The sequence below is a fragment of the Pteropus medius genome, unplaced genomic scaffold, assembly GCF_902729225.1.
Source record: "Pteropus medius unplaced genomic scaffold, Ma_sr-lr_union100, whole genome shotgun sequence".
NCBI lineage: Eukaryota > Metazoa > Chordata > Mammalia > Chiroptera > Pteropodidae > Pteropus > Pteropus medius.
The window spans coordinates 608,297-628,018 of NW_024356247.1; the positions used below are offsets into that span (position 1 = coordinate 608,297).

At 38.3% G+C, this 19,722-nt stretch overlaps 2 protein-coding genes across 5 annotated transcripts in view; one reads left to right on the forward strand and one right to left on the reverse strand.

Moving 5' to 3' along the window:
• Positions 1-19,722, forward strand: part of UPRT (uracil phosphoribosyltransferase homolog) — a 60,049-nt gene that overhangs the window by 27,848 nt on the left and 12,479 nt on the right. The window contains exons 7-8 of one of the 3 annotated variants that reach the window (XM_039859988.1): positions 47-145; positions 2,066-3,026. In XM_039859988.1, coding sequence (XP_039715922.1) covers positions 47-145; positions 2,066-2,172 — 206 coding nt within the window. In that variant the 3' untranslated portion in view covers positions 2,173-3,026. Of the gene's footprint in view, positions 1-46; positions 146-2,065; positions 3,542-19,722 lie in introns of those variants that run through there. The other 2 variants (XM_039859986.1, XM_039859987.1) reach the window with 2 other exon arrangements.
• The window catches only part of ZDHHC15 (zDHHC palmitoyltransferase 15), a 52,247-nt gene continuing 49,854 nt past the window's right edge, over positions 17,330-19,722 (reverse strand). For both annotated transcript variants that reach the window (XM_039859984.1, XM_039859985.1), the window contains exon 12: positions 17,330-19,444. The gene's annotated coding sequence lies outside the window, so the exon portion shown is untranslated. The remainder of the gene's footprint in view (positions 19,445-19,722) is intronic.

The following is a 19,722-nucleotide window of genomic DNA, read 5'->3' on the forward strand; positions in this document are numbered from 1 at the left end:
ACAAATGTTAAAGTCGGCGATGCATTTGGTTGTCGTTTGATTTTAGGCACTGGAAATACTGTAATTGAAGCCGTAAAGGTCCTTCTAGAACATGGAGTCCAGCCCAGTGTTATCATCCTGCTCAGCCTGTTCTCCACACCTCACGGTAAGTTCAGCGCAAGGCGGTAACAGGGGCCCCGGACGGTCACTGGGTGGGTAAGTGTGCATCTGTCCAGCCTCTTCTCCTGATGAAGTTTATTTGCATCCACAGTAAATCCGAATCTAGTTTTAGTGGTTATTACGTGCGTTTGTCATTCTAAGCTTACTGACAATGTTTCACACCGTTCCGATGTTGTCCAGATACAAATAGGACAGTCTGAACTAACCTCAACGAAGGGGATCGCGCTCGTTTTCCTGGTGGCCCTGTTTGGGTAGAGCCTGCGAATAGCCGAAAGGTCCCTCTGCTCCCAAGGGCGAGGTTCTAGCTAGCCCCCGTGGTCTTACTGAAGTCAGCTTCACAGTGTGTAGCAAAGAGCTCAAGTGTTTTAAGCTAGACTTCTGCTCAAAGGGTCTGTGATAGAACCGTGTGTTTCACTTCCTGAGGGAGGTGAGCCTCATTTAAGACCCTTCTTTCTTGCCATACAATCTAGGACAATTGCAAGAATATCCTAGTAATCATAGATGCACATAGAAATTTAGCTTTTAGGCTTTTCATTTACATTTAGTGTAAGAAAAAATTTGAAAGTATGTAAATGACTTACCATAATGAAATGGTTGTTTCAGATATATATTCAAAGGATGTAACGTTATGTAACTTAAATCATTTTTAAAAATATTTAATGACATCAAAAAAACTATGTGGTAAATATAAAAGAGCAGGATAAAAAAATAAGAGTATTAGAGTAGTGTTGAGTGTCATCAGCAGGTTCAGAGATAGCTTATACAAGTTGTGACTGTTATAACCACCGAAATCAGACTTGGACTTAGGGAACCTAATAAATCTGCCCCAGCACGAGAGACTAGACGGACGCACAGTATCGTTTCAATTTCATCTTAAAATACACAATAGTGGTTATCTTAGGATGGTTGGATTCTAAGTGATTTGTTTTGTTTTTAAGCTTTTTGATGTGTTTCAAATGTTCCACAATGAATGTGCATTCGTTTCATGATTGAAAAGAAAGAAATATGTGGCTCCCAGTTAGGACACGCTCTCATTTCCAAAGGCCCCAAGCCTCAGCCAGCCCTGAAGAGGCTACAGTGTGTCCAGCTGGGGAGGGCTGCGTTCAGTGGGCCGTTGGTTATTTTCCTGTTTCGTAATTTTAAAAAATTACCTGTGGGTCAGATGTCACTGGCGACAAAGGGCAATTTGCTTGGTCATCCACTTAAATATTACAGGTGGCATTGTAAACATTGAGATAATCAAATAATTATCGGGTTTTCTGCCTTTGGGAGTAGAAAAGTAATTGTCTTAGGTCTAATAGTATACATTACGAGACTATCCAATTGCTTGACATTAGAGATGAAGTAGTCACGTTCTGTGGCAGCCTAGCTGTGGCTTTTTAGTTTGAGTGGGGTACTAAGTTGGTCCCTTTCTCTAGTCCCTGCCCTGCCCTGCCAAGTCTGGAGTACCAACTCCTACAAAGCAACCTTGCTCGGACTTACGAAAGAAGTCCTTGCACCTGTGTTCCAGTTGAAAAACCATCTCATGTTTGATCCTGTTTTCAGAAAGAACTATATCCTCTCTATTCCCACTGCCTTTCAAGTAAAACAAAAGAGACTCTTCAGGGGAAAGGTGGCTATAGCTGAGTATATTTTTCAAATCTGGGATAGAAAACAATTTGATTTAAGAATTTATTGGTGGGTCAGTGGGCGGGAATGTAGTCTGACTACTATCAAAGCTTTTCAGATATCAGACATTACAAAAAACTAATACGAGATTATGCAAGTCTGGCTAGGTATCCAAAGGTCATTGCTCTCTGTCTTTGGTCAATATGAGACCTAGAGACTGACTATAAAATTCCTGAACTGCAACTAATGTTACCAAAAAGTCCTGCAATAACAATTTTCTTCCTCTTATTTTTCGAAGGTGCCAAATCAATCATTCAAGAGTTTCCAGACATCACGATTTTAACTACAGAAGTTCATCCTGTTGCACCAACACATTTTGGACAGAAATACTTTGGCACAGACTAAGTCATTGAAGGAAAATTCATTATCTTGTGTCATATTACAGTTATGTTTTGAGTTTCTGTCTGTCTTACGAATTCACTTGAGGAATGGCAGAGAAGGTTGTGTTAAAGATGCTTCGTAATTTTTAGAAGTGGGTATAGTTGAAAGGAAATATTTGAGGCTTATTTATTTTATTCGGTTATTTCTTGACCGTTGACACCAAATTCAACAGTGACACACGCGCAACTCTTAGAAAATATTTCGATAACGTTCTTTATGCAAATTGCTGAGCCCTCAGTGCATCGGAGCTATTCCCTCAGTTATGAACCTCTCAGTGTGCAGGTCGCTTGCAGCCTCAAATCAAACTCAGAACAGGAGTCAGTTCTTTGGCCCGCTATTGTACTTCGTTAGTTGGTTTTTAGCTCTAGGGAGCCTCGTTTATGTAGGTTCAGTTCTGTTGTCACCTTCCTCAGCTCTTTACTTCCCTCTACTATACACGCTGGTACCTTGGAGAGGATGAAAAACATTTTCTCCCGGAATCTTCCATTTCCGTAGTATCTTCACTCAGTTGGATATATGGTTAGCCCTTCAGTCAAGCCATTATGTTCTTCATGGCTCATGTCCTACCCTGTGTATTTCCGGTCGGTGCCTTGCCAAGTAGGTAAAGAAGTTGGGGCGTTTCCTGCAAGGGGAACTGTAACGTTTACCTGCTTAGATTGAACCGGAGATGTCTGGATGCTGACAAGGGAGGGCTAAGTACCGTTAATGCCTTCGGTGCCCCAGCAAGGAACTGGTGGTGGTTTTTCTGGGGGAAGGACAGTTTCTTGCTGGGTTTTATGGCTAATAATTAGATTAAAATGCTTGATTTTTAATTTGAATGTTTCTACTGGAGGCCTTTGATTCGGAAATTATTTTGCATGTTTGTCAACTGTAGATATAGTAAAATGGGAAAAATACCATGATATATTTTTTTAAGTCCCTAAAATCTATGTATTCGTATTTAGGCTTCTAAAAGGAAGATAAATCGCTTTAGAAATCACAGTTTCTGTTCTAAAACTTGCTCGTCAAAACCCGATCTCGTTTTACGTTGATACTAAAACACTCTAACTGGCCGATTACTTGATTAATTGTCCTCTCAGCCGCAGAGGCAGCCGCTGCGGGCCGCCGTTTAAGAAAAAGCAAGAGCAGAAGGCGGTGTCAGAAAGAGCCAGAGCTGGTGAAAGTCAGCAAAGAGGGCGAGGGACTCGGAAGGCTGCTGTGGGACGGGAGGGACTGCGTTTCCCGCTGCGATCTCGGAATGCTAGAAGGACTTCACTGTATTTTTGTCTTGCTGTTCGAGGACTCTCATAATAAAGTGAGATTAATCGATAGATTACTCACATTATAATTCTTCCATGGCAGATGTTGCTTTCGTGTCCTTATTGGAATTACCGTCTCTACTTGTCAGTTAAGTCTTTTGGTACAATGTTGATTTCGTTTATTCCCGATTAGAAGAAGCTTGTAACTGAAGCCCGTGAAAGGCAAAATGTTTTTCTCCTTGTCCCAGGAAAGACGGCAGCCAGCAAACGAGATGGAGACAGGGTCCGCTTTAGATTGCTACGTTGAATTAGTTGGAAAGGTGATATTTACCACTGTAGGAGTCAGTGCTTCTGACTTAGTGCCTATGTCTGGGCTTTGACATTTTGTTGGAAGTGACTTTCTAGAACATCACACAAATTCATATTCAAGTATAGGTATAAAACCATATTTTGAGTGAATTATTTTTATACTAGCAGCCATTCGGATTGAATGTGTCTCTGTTCCTTTTCATCACTTAACTTGATGGGGAGTTGACTGTGTTTGGTTTCCACATGGAGGGAATTCCTACAGTAACCAGCAGAAGTTATTCAGTGGGGTCACATTCCCGCTGGTGTTTGTCCACTATCCCCTTGCAGATTTCAAGAAAAATTTTAACTACGTCTTCTGAAATTTGGACCTTTTTAGCAAACGAGGCATTATTTGTAAGGTTACTATCTTGCAGGAATCTTTGGGCCCAGGAAATTTTGTACATGACACAAAATAACAAGATTCTTTTTAATGACATGAACCTCAGGGCAGTATAAGCTATGTAGATTCCTTATTGAAGAAAGAACCATTAACACAATAAAAATGACACCCAAACAGTATACAGAAGTGTTTCTCAAAAGTCAAATGTGGATCAGAACCACCTGGAGGGCCACAGATGGCTGGGCCTTACTCCTAGAATTTCTGATTCGGCAGGTCTACAACAGGGTCTGAGGACATGCATTTCTGAGTTCCCAGTTGATGCTGATGTTGCTGGTCTGGTGGCCACGCTTTGACTTCAGACATTTCTTCTTTTATAACTTAAGGATTCAATGATACAGATTTCCCTCCAAATACTGATTTAGCTGTATCCGACGAGTTCTGATACGTTGCTTTCATGTCCACTTGTGCCAAAATGCTTTCTCGTTTCCCTTTTGATTTCTTCTATCTAGAGTTATTTAGAAGTGTTGTTTAATTTCCAAATATTTATAGGCTTTGTAGATTCCTTTTTGGTATTAATTCCTAATTTAGTTAAGAGAATATACTTCATATGATCTGAATCCTTTTAAACTTATTGAGAGTTGTTTTATGGTCCAGCATATAGCCTCTTTTGGTAAATCTTCCCTGCACTTTTGAAAAGTATGTGTATCCTACTGTCGTTGGGTGGACTGCTCTATAAATGTTGATTGGGTTAAGTTGATTGATAGTGTTCACTGTCAACAAGTCATTTTTTTTAGAGATTTTCTGTCCTTTTGTTCTATTAATTATTGAAAGAGGGGTATTGAAATCTCTGACTAAAATTTTTGCTTTGTGTATTTCTCATTTCAGTTCTATCTTTGCTTTAAGTGTTGTAAAGCTCTGTTGTTAGGTGCATAAACTTTTAAGGTCGTTACGTCTTCTTGATAGATTGAACGTTTATCATTATGAAATGTCTCCTTTTATCCCTGTTAATATTCTTTGTTCTGAAATCTACTTTGGCTGTTATTAATATAAATATGCCAGCTTTTATTTTGATAGATATCTTTTTTCATCCTTTTACTTTTAACCTATTTGTGTTTTCATTTTTTTTTACAAAGGCGCTGAAATACCTGTGTTGAAAATAAACTATACATGGCTGATTTCTAAGTTTAATTACTAGTAAAGGCAATAAATATATATGACTATAATTATATATACTACCTAGGACTCTTCAGGTACTCTATTTTATCCCGAGTGAGCTGTTTAATAGCTTTAGAATATGTAACGATACTGCCTCTCTCATTCCTGTTTTTAATAATTTCGTTCTTCTCTCTTTCATTTTTTTTTCATATTTAATCTGGGTTTCTGGTAGGCACTCTAGAGTTGTATCTTGCTTTTTTATTCAGTTTGACAGTCTGCTTTTTAATTGGGATGTTTAGACCATTTTAATTTACTGTGATTATTGTTTGGTTTTAAATCTACCATCTTGCTGTTTGCCTTTTATTAGGCCCATTTGTTCTTTATTCATATTTTCCTCTTTTTCTGCCTTCTTTTAGATTAATCATTATTTACAATTCCATTTTATCTCTTTTAATAGCTTATTAGGCATAATAATTTGATTTTTTAGTGGTTTCTTTAGGGCTTATAGTGTACACCTTTAACTTAATCACAGTCACTTGTACCCATGTAACTTCTTTCGAAAGACAATTCACCGGTATGGAATTCTAGGTTGGCAGCGCTTTTTCTTTCAGTGCTCTAAAGACGTTACTTCACTCTTTTTCTTGCGTGTTTTTGATAAGTCTGCTGTCATTAATCTTGAATTACAGATAAAATAGGATTTACATCTGTCCTTTCGTTATTTTTTGTTTTTAAAATTGTTTTATATATTTTAACAAGATTATAACAGCTGACATAAGGAAAAAATATGAGTTAGGTTTCCTTCTCTCTTAGGTGTAATACAACAAGGTGATTAGTTACAGGAAAAGCACGGGCGGATTACCCCCGGGAGAAAGCAATCCAGAGACATTGCCCCATCTGACAATATACACATCTAGTTATTTTATGCACATTTGGTCACTGCGACTTCTCATGCTGTAATTTCAACATCCCTATGACTTTACATTTTTAATTACTTAATTTATAATTTCTTAATCTCTCCCTCCCCTCCTTCTATATGATTTTCGACCTCCTTGTAATTCAAAGGACATGAATTATCTTCCAAAACGCCTTCTGTGTCTATGAGCTTTTCACTTTCTGGTGCGCGGTTGTTCGCTTACCCTGTTCTGATGCCACGGTGTATAGACATTTGTCTTCTCCGCCTGGGATCTGCCCCACTCCAGCATTGCATACCCCTCAGGGGTTCAATCTTGTTGCTGTTGACAGATTAAAATATTTCATTCTTTTTTGTATGGTTATTGAGTGGCCCTTTCCTGTAAAGGCAGGCGTAAAAGCGCAGTGCAAAGGTGCAGGTGTGTGTGTGTGTGTGTGTGTGTACTACCTCTTCTTTATCCAATCATCCATTGATGGACACCAAGGTTGCTTCCATATCTTGGCTACTGTAAATAATGCTACAATGAACAATGTGGATGCACATGTCCCTTAAAAGTTTCGGGTTTCTTAAGATACATGCTCAGAAGTGGGATAATTGGGCCCTTCTTTGTCTCTTGTTATAGCCTTTGTTTTAAAGTCTATTTTGTCTGGAGAAAGTCTTGCTTCCCCAGCTTTTTGTTATCGTTGTTTCCATTTGCATGAACTATCTTTTTCCATCCTTTTACTTTCAGTCTGTGTGTATATTTCAATTTGAAGTGAGTCTCTCCGAGGCAGCATATGTAAGGGTCTTGTTTTCTTATCCATTAAGCCACCCTATCTTTTGTTTGGAGCATTTAATCCTTTTACATTTGAAGTAACTGTTGATAGAAATGTAGTTATTGCCATTTCATTGTTCATATTTTTTATCTTTTTTCTTCTTTTTAAAGAAGTCCCTCTAACATTTCCTGTAATATGGCTTGCCGATGATGAACTCCTTTAGCTTTTTTTTAAATCTGGGAAGCTCATTATCTGTCCTTCTATTTTAAATGATAGCCTTGCTTACCAGAAGGGAGGGAGAAGGGGGAAGGGGGAAAATAAAATGAAATAAAATGTTAAAAAAATTACGTCTATATAGTATGCAAAAATACCATTAAACTAGGGACTAAGGCACCAACCTATGATCTTGACTGGGCACACTTTGGTTCATAGCATTGTGGTTTGCTGGCATTGTTTGTTTTGTTTTTGAAGGCTGTAGTAGTCCATTTGTTTAGTGACTTTTTATTAAAAAATGTTGATAACAGTTGGATTTATGATGCCATTTTACTTTTTACTTTCTATGTGCCTCATGTATTTTCCTTTCTGTATTCCTCATTTACTGATTACTTTTGATTAAATAGATATTTTCCACTGTTATAATTTGATTATTTAATAAATTTTCACTATATGTTGTTTAGTGACTTTTACAAACTATTTGGTATAGACTATGTTCCTTCTTGTGTATGGTCAGTGAAGTTTTTCACTTCTACTCATGTTCATCTAATGTTTTAACAGAGATTTTCTCGAATGGCGGGAGCTAAAGATAAAGTTAGGGAAAGCAAAAGAAATATAAATGAAAAACAAAATCACCCCCCTAAACAAACACCTCTTCCGGCTTTTGCATATTGGCTATGGGCTGGGAACTCCTTTAACACTTACGAGACTTGCACTGAGCCAAGGAGAAGCCCAAGATGAAAGCTTAGACCTTCTCTGGTCTTTTCCGAGCATGCACCTTCCCCTGGACATGTACATGGGTGTCTAAATTCCATGGGTGTTTTTATATGTCCTGATTTTCCAAAAAATCTTTCTCGGCTTTTCCTCTCAGGCTTTAAGTGGTATATTGTCTCAGCCATATCTTTTGTGCAAGCATTTGTGGGTTTCCACTTCTCCCTACAGTGTTTTCCAGCAATGCCCACTACTCTTCCAGACCGAGTTCCAAGTTTGGAAAAACTGACACTCATGCCTGGCGTCAGTCGTCTGGGCTGCCTCCAGGCAGGTTAGAAGACACAAATACATGTTAAAGCAGAGGAAGTTCTGCTCTGCTCCCTCTGGAACTAGAGACCAGGATTCTGCAGTGGAAACATGGTCTTCCAGCTCTCCAAGGCTGCCACTACCCCCAGGAGGGTGTGCACGTGGCAAGGGCAAGTCAAATGCCACGAAGCGTCCTAGCATTTGCAAATTTCCTTTTTCGTGAGTCAGTGTTCGCTTGGTTGCTGTCAAGATTGACTGTCGTCCAGATTTATGAGAAAGTTAATCCTAACAGTTTCTGATGGGTTTTTTGAATGTTTCTATGAGGACAGAAGTTTAGAGTTACTTATGCTGCCAGTTTGCTGACGTTTTTCTCATATTTGAAAGATAGTTTTTCTAGATTTGAAATTCTTGTTTGAAAATTTTTTTCTTTCAGCCTTTCAAATATATCATACTTCTATCTTTGGGCCTACACTGAAACAAACTGTTACTGTTATTGAGATTGTCTTATACATGGTGAGTCATTTTTCTCTTGCTACTCTCTAAATTTTCTCTTCGTCTTTTCATTTCATAATTTTTACTTTATCTGGCTGGGTATCTCTGCTTTTATCTAACTTGAAGTTTATTAAATGCTTGGATACACAACTTAGTGGTTTTCGTTAAATCTGGCAAGTTTTCAGCCATTATTTCTTTGGATATTTTTTGTGCTCCTTTCCCTCATTTCTCCCCTTGTCCTTTCGTTACACATGTGTCGATGTGCTTAATGATGTCACACATTTATTGGATTCTCTGTTCATATTTCTTCATTCTTTTTTCTCTCTATTCTTTGGATGGCATAATTTCCATCATCTGTCTTTATGTTTGCTGATTCTTCCATCTTCTATCTCAAATCTACTGTCGGTCACCTCAGTGAATTTTTCATTTCAATTGTACTTTTCAATCACAGAATTTTCTGCTTTCTGGTAAATTTTCGTCTATTGATTTTCTTTATTTGATAAGTGTCATTTATTGCTTTAATTATGGTTTCGTTCTTTCAACATATTTGTTACAGCTACATTGAAATCTTTGCTAAGTATGACACGTGGGCCCTCTCAAAGGAAGTTTCTGTTACTAGATTCCCCCTCCCTCGTATATTAGTCATACTTTCATGTTTTTTTGCATGTTTCATTATTTCTTATTGAAAATTGGACATTTCTGATAACGTAGTAATTTGGGGGGACTGGTCACCTTGCCTTTGGGGATTTTTTGGCATTTTTTTTTTACTTTAGAGACTTGGCTAGACTACGTCTTTCTTACTGTCTCTTTCCCTTATTTCTCTGTTAAGCTCTGTGTAATACCCTACTTAATATAATACCCCACTATTAGCGTCTACTAATTTCTGGTTGATTGCTCCTTTTTTTGAAACAACTAAGAATAAATTTAGCGAGATTCATGCAATATATTTATGAATAAAACTTTCAAATTCTACTAAGGGATACAAAAGATGATCTGAACAAATGTAAAGACATACCACATTTTTAGAAAGTCCATTTACTCTACATTGTATAAATTTAAGAAGAATCAACTAAATAATACCAAAAAGATTTTTCTTTTTGGTAACTGATTGCTCTATTTTTTAAAACAGTGGCCTGGGTCGCGAACTGCTCTAGAATCCGATCGAACTAAATTTTGGCATTTTTTACAACAGTAGTCTTTGAAACCAGCCTTTAAGATTTATTCCTACCACAAGGAAGGCCCTTGTTTGCTCTCTTTCCATGATTTCCTCTGTTAAACATCTACCTGCCCTGTGGCTTAGCTTGTTTCTCTCATGAAGCTTGAGCCTCCTCTTAATTGCCTCCCATGAATATCTCCATTGCTTTTAAGAGCACCCTCAGGTTTGAATTACTCTACATTGTGTTCCAAATCAATCATGTTCTCTTGGGGAGAACATTGAGCTATCTGTTCTTTATCCTGCCTCTTGTCCTTGTGTAAAATCTCTACACCACTGCTCTAAGGCCGTTGGCGTGGAAAGTGGTCCATGTGTCTCAGAGCAAAACTCCTGCTTTATGAGCAAGGCACTGTTTGGAGTAATAACCTATGGTCTTCTCGGCTTACCTCTCCTCAAGCTGTCTTCTTGGACTCTCCTTGTTGAACGAGCAAGTCTGTGTGAGGGTGATCAGGGCACTGGTATTCTCAGCCTGCCTTGCCTGGGATAGAACTTCTGTCCCACAATTGTGGACTGTTAGATAAAGAGTCCCCAAATTCTAAAGCACTCTTTCCCGGGATAGAGTTTCTGGCACATGGAACTGGAGGATGGGATGAGAAATGGTTAGTGGTCTGCCACTCCAGGGCAGATACCACAGCCTTCACTGGCAATTGCGGGGAGAGGGAGCCCTGTGTTCTTAGCCGTACCTGATTTGGGTAGAGCCTGCAACATGCTGAGCTGGAGAGCGGGGCAAATGGAGGGAGCAAGTTGTTTCAAATGCCATAGACTTTCTGTTAATCATGACTTTTCGTATATATTCTCGAATCATCGTTTCTTCATTTGCTGTGTGCTTAGGACAATTTCCATACACTTCAAATGCCTTTAAAAAAGTAATTTTGACCCGTTATGGTTATTTTACTGGGGATGGTGTCTGTGGCGCTCCTCACACCACTATTCTAGAATTTATCTCCTTTGACCATTATTTCTTCAAAATGTTTTTCTGCTTCCTTCCTTCTAGGACTAATAATTACACTTATATGAAGCAGCTTGAAGTTGTACCACAGCTTGCAGGTTATCTATTCTTTCTATTTCAGTCTTTTTTCTTCTATTTAATTTTAAACAGTTCCTAAACTAAACTTGCTCTGTGGTTAAGTTCATTTCTCTGTGATTTCTAATCAGCTGTTAATCCGATCCAGCACATTTTTCATCTCTATCATTTTTTAAATTCTGGTTCACTTTTTATATCCTTCATGTTGCCCCTTAACATGCATATATATTCTATTATGTCTGTCACTTCCACACCTATTTTAACCACTAATTTTTCTTTCCTTTATTGGCTTTATTTTACTGCTCCTTTGAATGCTTGGTAGTTTTTTATTGAATGCCAGGTACAACAAATTTCATCATTTTGGGTGCTAGGTATTTTTATTATGATTAATATTCTCGAGTTTTGTTCTGGGACACAGTGAAGTTGCTTGTGAACAGTCTGATCTTTATAAGGCTTATTTTTAAGCTTTGCCGAGCAGGTCCAGAGCACCTTTTAGTCTAGGCATAATTTTTCCCCCTGCTCACAACATAAAACCCTGTGAGCACTCTAGCCCATAATCTGTGAATTACCAATCTTTTCTACTCTGGCTATAGGCAAAATGAGTTGTTTCTGGCCCAGAAATCCAAACATTGTTTCTTGCGTTCCTTTTTGATGGTTTAGGGGCTCCACTTTAAGAGCCACTGACATATAGCATTCATTCATTAAAAGAGCTATTAAAACTTTAGGCACACAACTTACAAGATCCAATAAATGACAGGAGGTTTGAGAATAAAAAGGAGCATAATAATCATAATAGAAAATTCTCTTTAAAACCCATTTCTGACATTTAAAAACCAATGTCATTCTGCTGCTTACCCAACTGCTCCAAAGCCTCAGGGAATAGGATAGAAGATGATGCAAATAGCAAATTCTGAAAATATAATGCGATCAGTAATACACTCTGCATAATAGGTAACCTGTAGCCCAGTTCGATAATGTAACGCACTATCACATATAGGTTCACTTATTTGATTTGATGATTCTATAAAGATGGGACACAATTTAAGGTCTTAACTAGGGTATGTGAATGTATTTCAGAGTGTCTGGAAACCCTCTGAAATTGTAAAACTTTCTCTCTGTGTGTGTATGTATTTTTATGTGGAGAGTATCCATGGCTATCTTTAGATTTTCAAAGGATTGCATGACCAAAATAAAGTTTAGGGTTCCTGGTTTAAAGCAACCTCAAATGAGTTCAAACAACTTCCCTCTCTCCTTTCCTTCCTATCGATCCCCCCTTTTCCTTTTTGTTAATAATGTTTACAAAGCGATAGATCGTGGCAGTGAGATCATGAAGAAGTAGATTTAAAAGCTAGATTGGGTAGCAACAGAAAGATTTCAAGGGGAATATAGTCAGTAATAGTGTGATAGTTTTGCATGGTGACAAATGGTTACTACAGTTATCGGGGTGATCACTTCATAAGATATACAAACGTCTCTAATCACTATGTTGTACACTTGTAACGAATATAATATTGTATGCCAACCATACTTTTAATAACGGAAACACAAAGAGATACCTCTTCACATCCATTGGGATGGCTATAATAAAAAAGACAAATAATTAAGAAATTTTTGCAAGAATGTGCAAAGAAATGAACCCTCATATACTGCTGGTGGGAATGTAAAATGAAGCATTTGCTTTAGAAAACAGTTTGGCATTTCCTCAGATGGTTTAACATAAAGCGACATGATCCAGTAGTGCCACTCCTAGGTATGCACCCAAGAGAAATAAAGGCATACCCTGCCCAAATACGTTGTTTTATTCGTCAACTGGGATTGCAGTGTCTACACCCTTTGACAATAGCCACGTGAATCTGATGACTGGTTGAACTGAGATTATTCATACTTTTAGGTGAATAAAAAGTAGAAAACTTCACAAGTTCATGACCTGAAAATATTTAAAAATAATGTTTAGAAAAAGATGCTCCATTGTACACTTGGGACTTATTGGATTTCGTTGATCAATGTCACCCCAATAATTTTTAATAAAAAAAAATAGATGCTCCAGGTGTTTCTGTTTAGATAATTAGAGGCAGTGACAGAAATGCAAATCTGAAGTTGTTTCTGGATCAGTCAGCTAAAAGGCTAGACCTAGAAGAGGTAAATTAATTTTACCCTCAACAACATTATAAATTTAATAGATTGAAAACGGAAAGCCTCAAAGTTTAGAGGAAATAATAATCAAGTGCAAAGGGGATTAAAATGTTAATGTTTCCTATCTCATCTTGGCTTAGTTCCCTCAGGGTCCCCCTTTGATATTTATTTTACATCTTACAGAACTTTCAACCCTCAGCACCCAGGAGCTCTGACACAGACTCTTGTGATTCAGAAGCAACTTCAGATTTTCACTTGTAGTCCCTCTGAACCATATTTAATAAGTGCTTTCTAATTGTCCGAGGTAATTTATGTATGGTATGACAATGAATTGGTAAGTATAACTGAATGACAGTTTTTGACTAATTAATGACCTACGTTCTTTACTTTTCCAAGAACAAAACTTTTGCTTTCCTTGTACAGTGAATTGTATGTTATTTTCATTGAAGTTATTTTTTGTAGTTGTCATTTGCTTTTTTAATTTAAGTATAGTTGACCTACAATATTATATTAGTTGCAGGTGTACAACATTATGATTCAACATTTCTGTATTTTATGATGCGATCACCACACTAAGTCTAGTAACCACCTGTCGCCATGAAAAGTTATCACACTATTATTGGCTATATTCCCCTTTACATTTTTCACCCATCCCTCCACCCCTGCCTCTGGCAACCGTCAATTGTTTTTTGTTTCTATGAGTCTGTTTCTGTTTCGTTTGTTTATTTTGTTTTATAGATTACGCATATGAGGTCATACGATATTTGTCTTTCTCTCTCTGACTTATCTCACTTAGCATAATATCCTCTAGGTCCATCCATGTTGTCGCAAATGTCATTGAAATTCTTATATGCTACAGCCAGTTTAGAGTTTTGCCAACATTGTGAAGTTCTGGGTTTGATACTGTGCTAATTCGCAAAATTTGAATATTCCAGTTCAGGTTTATGAGGAAATTTTCTTTCAAAACCATAAATGTATTCAAATACTTTTTAAGAAGTTTGCTTAAAATGTGCTCTTTACTATCATAAATTTTTCCACCCCAGTAGAGTTGGAAGTTTAAACATTGAAATATTATGCTACTGGGTGGGAATAAATATTTTGACATTCAAAGAAGAAACTGACAACTTTTTCAATGTCCTGGCACATGATTAGAAAATTAATCTGAACATTTTGTTGTTTTTAACATGAAGAAAATGCATGTCAACATGTTTACATATTCCTGTATAAACCAGTGTACATATATCTCTATAGCTATATCTATAAAATTTCCTTTTAAACATCTATGCCTTGAATTTCCTTAGTAACCTCTACTCTATTCTTTTATAAAGGTCTCCTCTCTTCGCTTCTTGGCCTTTTGCCTAAGGTCAAATGTATAAAGTGCTCCTCTTTTATGCCCTTTTTTATCTAGAAAAAAATTAGTTGCCTTTTGTTTCTCGTATGGAATTTTTACATTGTGTTTGTGATGCAAATTCAAGCTATTTGTAGGTGATGCATTGCAATAAATGAATTGGGATTTTCAGCAGAGATGTTTGAGATCTTTACCTAGGACAAAGTAAGTACTTTTTTTATAAGCTTAACTGGAATAAAAGACTTCTTTCTGGTTTTGTGTTAAGCCTGACCTGTATAGGTTAGATCTCTCCAAAGTGATTCAAGTTCTCCATTATTACTTGGTCACCATCTACAATGACTATTGCAAACTTCGCCTTTCGATGCTCTGCATTTTCAACAACTTCTGCCTTTTTGTTGGTTAATTGAGGGGGATTTGCTCCATTTTGTCTGAAAAGGACTTTCGTGTAAATGATGCATCTATTGAGGGGGATCTTATATGGGGCTTACTTAACGAGGGTCTCTTCAATTGTTTCTCAGAGGGTAATGTATACTTTAGGAGCAAGCGGACCACTGCTCTTTTTTCAGAATCATTGCATTCTTTTTTTCCCGGTGACATGCATCTGGAGAAAAATAAACATAGTCTTAAGTGTACGAAAAAGCGAACTAGAATTCATATCACCCTTAGGTATATAAGATAAGTTCTTTCTTTTTTTACTTATCACAATAAATAAAGGCAAAGGGTAATAGTGTGATAACTCTGATAACTTTACGGAGAGAAAGGCAAAAGATGTGTGAGGCTGAACAGAGACTGCGCATAATTAAGTGCCATTAAACTAGTCAGCTTTTTGTCAAAAAGCCATTGCTGGCTAATTTCTCAACTCATATCCATGTTGGAATATAAGAGAAATGCAGAGCACAGGAAGGGGAGAGGCGTTTGGAAGATGAGATGTTACGTGGGAGTCTTCGTACCTAAAATACCAATTAACCTAGGAGTGAATAAAGTCCACCAGACGCCCATGAAATGAGATATACAGAAACTTTCATCAAAGTGGCCTGAAACTTTAGGCTTTGCCAACATTGTTTAACAAAACTATAATATATAAAGGAAACAACAATTTTATGCATATGCTTTTAATAAAGGACATAAGATAAAGTTGGTCAGTATCTGGAGTATTTCTGTAGCAAGATGTATGGTTTTAAGAATACTATATATAATCACTTTGAGCAGATTGGTGGGGAAAAAAGGATTCGTAGCAAATTGGCAACTTGAGCTGAATTTTAAGCTGAGGTCCTAAGGGCCTTTTTCTGGCTTTCCAGTACATATCGTATGTTACCAAGACCCAGTACCAGCTTTTGTACTGTCTCTTTGCTGATTTGGCCAGCAGGGTCACAGCAAGTATCCCTCGAATGCATCTTATTGTTTTGTTCTGTTTTTTACTTTCGTGCCATCCCCTACTAAGAATCTATTTCTTGATCTGTTGCGTTCATTGTTTTAACTCATTCTGCCGATGGCCACACGCAAGGCTACTACAGAGAACACATTTAAGTTTTGAACACTGTGCGGGACAAGCCCTAGTGCTTTTGGGGTAGTCGACAGCCATGGGCTGCATGCTATTAGGAGCCACCAGTTCATTATTCTATTAAATAACACCTGCATGCAAAAGACTACTATTTAATATGGCACATTACAGCTATGGTTAAAGAAATGCAGATGTGCCACACTTCATAAGCAGTTATCTATCGCTGGGATGGAGCTCAGGAATTTTCTAAGAACATGGGACTTGTGGAAGGGTCGAAGCATCTTGTTGGATGCCTTCTATGCCTCTGACAGAGACACAGAATATCTCTCGCACCAACCGAGACTCTTAGGTACTGTGGGAGCAGAGGTTCGAGAATGTATAAATAGAATGTTCTTCACTCTCAGTGACTGTTGGACTCTTTTCTGGAAGGAGAGGGCAGAGAAGTATTCCTTTAAAACATTTTTTCTGATGACCAGGCCGCCATTTTGGGGGCAGTGTGTGTGTGCGTGTGTGTGTGTGTGCTTGTGCATGTGCACACATGTAAGTAGATACATATGTGTGATGGGAATTGAAAGGGATTGGCTTTGCACGATTGTTACATTCCTGTAACATTGAAGAGCCTGTTGAATTTCAGGTGCACGTTACAATAATGTATTCAGTATTCTTCAAACATACCTGCTAGGATTGTGCTTAAATCTCCATTAGCTGCAATGTGTATACTTTGTGTAATTTGGCATAAACATGGGGACGCACATTCTTTTTACCGGCACAGTCAGCCCTGAGATCGGGCTCTACGGGGTCAAGAGGAGATAATGCGCTGGCTGATGCCACGTAGTGTGAATTATATGTATGTGTCGCATAGGGTAGTGGAGTAAAGAAGCACGTGTTACATTTCTATCACATAGAAAATAAGAGTTGTATAAAATGCAACTTTGAGATTTGGGCAAAGCGGTTCTCTTCTGAGATGTGATCTTACCCGGTCGCGCACAGTGGCCTCAGCTGCCACGTGGGGGACGGCAGCACTGGGAAGCCACGCGGCTCTGACAGTGCACTGGACGTGGGAACTGAGCTCCGCCCCCAGAAAGCTATGTGCTTTTGGAGGGCACTTCATTTCTTTTGCCTTCAATTTTTCCAGCGGTACCATGGGGAAATAATTTCTATTCTGTCTCTTTCCAAGGACATTGTTGGACTTAATTGGAAAACATTAATAAAGTACTCTAAGCTGCGCAAGAACAAATCAACACCGAGAGCATGGCGGAAAGAGTGGAACACACTAGTTTGCTTAGAAATACCGTTAGAAATACATGAAATTTTTGTTCCAGTCTGGCAAATGAGGAAGTCGAGTGCCAAAGATCGGGGAATGAGATCCCACAGAGGTTACTGGACGGGGCCTCAAGGAAAAGCAAGCAGAGGAACCACATCAGGACATGCTAATTAGCAAACAAATCTTTCTGTCTTTATCAATAGTCGACCAATTGCGGGGAGATGCTTGTGGACAGTAGTCAATATTCAATAATGTATGGATATTTCAGAGTCTACAAACTAGCGAAATCAAGGTGCTGAGATAGGAATAGGATTTCTTTATTTCTGCAAGCCCCGAGCTAAAACACTGATTTATTTGGCCTTTCGAAGACAGTGCGAGTCTGTGGGACATTAAACGACCAGCTTTGCGGTACGGCGCGCTCCTGAGCGTCACCTTCCCATGCTTCCCTGTTCCGCCCCGACACTGTCTTTTATGAGCTGATGTCTCTGAGTGCTGAGTGCTGGTTACGCTCCATGCATCGAAGAAGTTCTCGATTCCTTTCTGACTTTGAATTATACTTAGCAGCTACTCTGCCAAAACCCTTGGCGGAAGATGACAGATGGGAAGGGGAAAGTTTGCTTTGAGGTCCACTGACCGTGCAGTCAGTAATGGCCCTACCTTTAGAGAAAGGTGCATTTCCGTGTGAATAGAAGGCCAGTCTTATCCATCATAAGACCACGCGAATGGCCAAAGAAGCTTTCGAGAGAAACCTAAACAAGAGAGTATTTGGGACGGAGAGAGGAAGGAGAAAACTTTTCATCGGAACACATACGATTTCATTGTGAAAGCCGGTATGCACAGTCTTTTAGGCTGCTTCGTAGTGTCTGAGTTTCAGAAACAGTCCCTAGCACTGAAAGATTTAGTCATGCCTAGTATTCTCTCAAATTAAATGTTGGCCACAATCCGTTTAATTTATGCTAAAAGTCTCCCCTTCACCGAAATTACCTAGAGGAGCCCAATGAACAGGTGTTTTGTTGCTTTAAGTAGCTGGATCCCTCACTGTCTCAGCTCCACGGGGGCCCAAACACTGCATTGTTTATGGCAGGCAACTCTTTGCTACTCAAAAGGGTTTTAGGGGGAATAATTTCATAACCCTAACCTCCCTGTAGGAGCTCAACTACTTGATATCTGTAAGATACCTCGAACTCTCACCGATCTCTGTAAATTGTCGACTAGAGCACTGGCTGAGAAATGAAAAGCATCAATACTCCTAGGTATTATCAGTATTGAAAAGCAGCATTAGTGTTCATACTCATCGATTCAGGCACTAGGACTGAAAGAAACACTGATTACAAATAAATGGGGAAATGGATGTAAACTATCTTAAAGGCTAAGCTACCACTGAAACCAAAAAAAAAAGATTGACATATTACTATTGGATGACATACCACTATCTGTATACTAACCCCTGCTGCGAAAACACAGAACTTTCATGCTAATCTTTGGGCCAATTTCAACAGTGAAACTTTACCCTTAGGAATGATATTGTGATTAAACTTGAATATCACCCTTAAATTCTTAAATGAAATCTACGGTCCATAACTCAGGCTTATAATTTTTCTTGTATCATAACAGTAATTCATAAGGACTAAAAGAAAGCTGGGTAGCAGAGAAAAGAATGAAGTAATTAGAGAATTTTACCATAGGCTGGCATTTAAAACACCAGTTGTTATATTTAATAAAGTAGAAACCTGATCTGATCTGATCTTCCCTGTTAGCTGTGATAATTTCAGGAATAGCACACCTCTATGACAGAGAACAGGTTTTCCATTTCATTGTCGTTCATTCCCAATCTGAGCACCTTGATCACAAAGTGTCGAATCTCTTGAATTTTAGGGACCTGTTACAGGCACAGGACCTGATGTTCACAGCTCGACATATATTTAAATTGCTATTTCGGGAAGAACCATGATCGAATAAAAACCTCAGATTTTTTGACCAGATTTTCATAATACCACAGCAGCAGTTTATGTAAATATGCTACATACATGCATGCTTGTAAATGCCCAGGCACACAAGCAGCAAATGTAGTCCGTAGTCTGATTCCCCTCGATACCACGGAGTCCCCATAGATACGCCGAATAGTTGAAATGACTTGTAAAGTCCTGAAACATCAACCTGCATAGCAAGTATTTGATGGAATGCTTTCAAATTGTGAAGCTTTCAATCTGCCATGGTGACTTATTTTGAAGATTAAAATGGTTCTGAACATTGAACTCTGTCAGCTTCATGGGAGATAGCGGGTCCTGGGAATAAAAAGAAGAAATTCACATGTGAGCTGAACAACTGTAAATATCGACATGGTAACATTCATTGACAATAAGATGCAAGTGTTAAAATTACATTTATAAAGAATATGAGTCAGCATTAAACTCAGAAATTGTATCTGGAACCAAAGCCTGAGGAAATACACTCAATTGTAAGTGGCGAGTTCGTGGGTAATTTATTTTCATTTTCTCTATTTTCTACTTGTATTTTCCACATTCTCTCCAGTAAATATATAATAATTTGATAATAAAACTTC